General features: G+C 46.0%; 1 protein-coding gene across 1 annotated transcript; it reads right to left on the bottom strand.

The window, feature by feature from the left end:
- Positions 1-19: 19 nt before the first annotated feature.
- Positions 20-786, bottom strand: LOC116380851 (extracellular sulfatase Sulf-2-like). The gene is made up of 2 exons (XM_031842683.1): positions 434-786; positions 20-156 (listed from the first exon to the last, which is right to left on the bottom strand). The coding sequence occupies exons 1-2, from the start codon at positions 591-593 to the stop codon at positions 32-34; spliced, it is 285 nt and encodes a 94-aa protein (XP_031698543.1). The 5' UTR covers positions 594-786; the 3' UTR covers positions 20-31.
- Positions 787-1,573: the final 787 nt, after the last annotated feature.

Here is a 1,573-nt window from a genome sequence, read left to right as displayed (position 1 = left end):
TCTGTCTCTCTGTCTGTCTGTCTGCAGGGACTTACTTCCCAGTGAGCATGCTGGAACGTGACGGACAGCACATGGGCGTGGTCACGAAAGCGTTGGAGAAGGAAGTCCCGCCCTCCTCCATGATGCGGCGAGTCTTATTCATCGCCTGCATCGAACCTACGGAGAGAGAAAGATGCTATTACTACGTTATAAACTCTGAGCGACACGTATCGTCGGGTCAGTTGCGATCATCCAACAAAGATCATTTAAATTTCAGGGAAAGAAAACTTCTTAATTGTTGTCTGACGTTGTTTCACGATGTTTCAACAGTAAAAGCATCAGCATTATTAATAGTAATAGCATTAGTATCAATAGTATCGGTAATAATGATATATAATAATAATAGTTATTAATGTAATAATAATACAACTAATAATGGGAGTGTTTCAGTCACCCAGCTCCTGGTCCTGGTCGTCGGTCAGGATGAGGATGATGTTCGGCCGGATGTTGCGGCGGTCCCTCTGGAGGCGGGGCTTCAGACGCTGGCCAGACGGGAAATGAGCGTGGCCGAGTGTCACAGAGAAGAACATGAAGAGGAGGAGTCGGCCCGCCATGGCCTTCGACCCCTGACCTCACCAACAGGTCAACCAATCAGACGTGGATACTCAACTTCTGGAAAAAACAACAACAAAAAACAAGTGGGAATCAAACCTGTGAGCTCACAGTCAAGTCAAGTGACTCGTCGACTTCACTTCCTGTTTGAAAAGTCAGAAAGGAAAAGGTCGTGGAGAGACCAGAGACTAGAGACCAGAGACCAGAGACTAGAGGCCAGAGACCAGGGACCAGAGACTAGAGACTAGAGACTAGAGACCAGAGACCAGAGACTAGAGACTAGAGGCCAGAGACCAGAGACTAGAGGCCAGAGACCAGGGACCAGAGACTAGAGACTAGAGACCAGAGACTAGAGACCAGAGACCAGAGACTAGAGACTAGAGGCTAGAGGCCAGAGACCAGGGACCAGAGACTAGAGACCAGAGACTAGGGACCAGAGACTGGCATGTTTTCCTGCTGCCGTCTGGACAAAGATACAGAAAACAAAACCACCAGACTTCAGATCAGCTTCTTTCCTCTGGCTGTGAGACTCCTTATCCTCCACATATAATATAGCTTTTGTTGTTGTTGTTGTTAGTTTTCTTTCCTATGCAACACATTGGGACTACAATCTAAATGTCGTTGTGCAACCCTGTCAAACAACGACTAATAAAACCTTGTAACTTAATTACGTCCTCTTTTAGTGAAAGGACTTCCATTTCTGTTGGTTTCTGTTGGCTGGATGGAAAACTTGAGTTGTGCTTCAGGAAAGGAACCTTTTTTGTAGCGGATTTTAATTTGCAGGCCTGAGAGGGAAGGCAGGATATTTAGTTTAAGACCGAGCGGTGAAGTGACCTGTCATTCTGTAATTGAATGAGACTTAATGACGTGTGTGTCCACTGCAGGTGGTCTTATAAGCCCACGAGGGTTGCGTACGTTATCTATCAATCAATCAATCATATTAACACTCGATCTCCTCCTCGTGTGCTGAAGATTGAATGTT

Source organism: Anarrhichthys ocellatus, unplaced genomic scaffold, assembly GCF_004355925.1.
Source record: "Anarrhichthys ocellatus isolate YVR2014 unplaced genomic scaffold, GSC_Weel_1.0 scaffold9222, whole genome shotgun sequence".
NCBI classification, from domain to species: domain Eukaryota; kingdom Metazoa; phylum Chordata; class Actinopteri; order Perciformes; family Anarhichadidae; genus Anarrhichthys; species Anarrhichthys ocellatus.
This window is presented reverse-complemented; position numbering and strand designations above follow the sequence as displayed.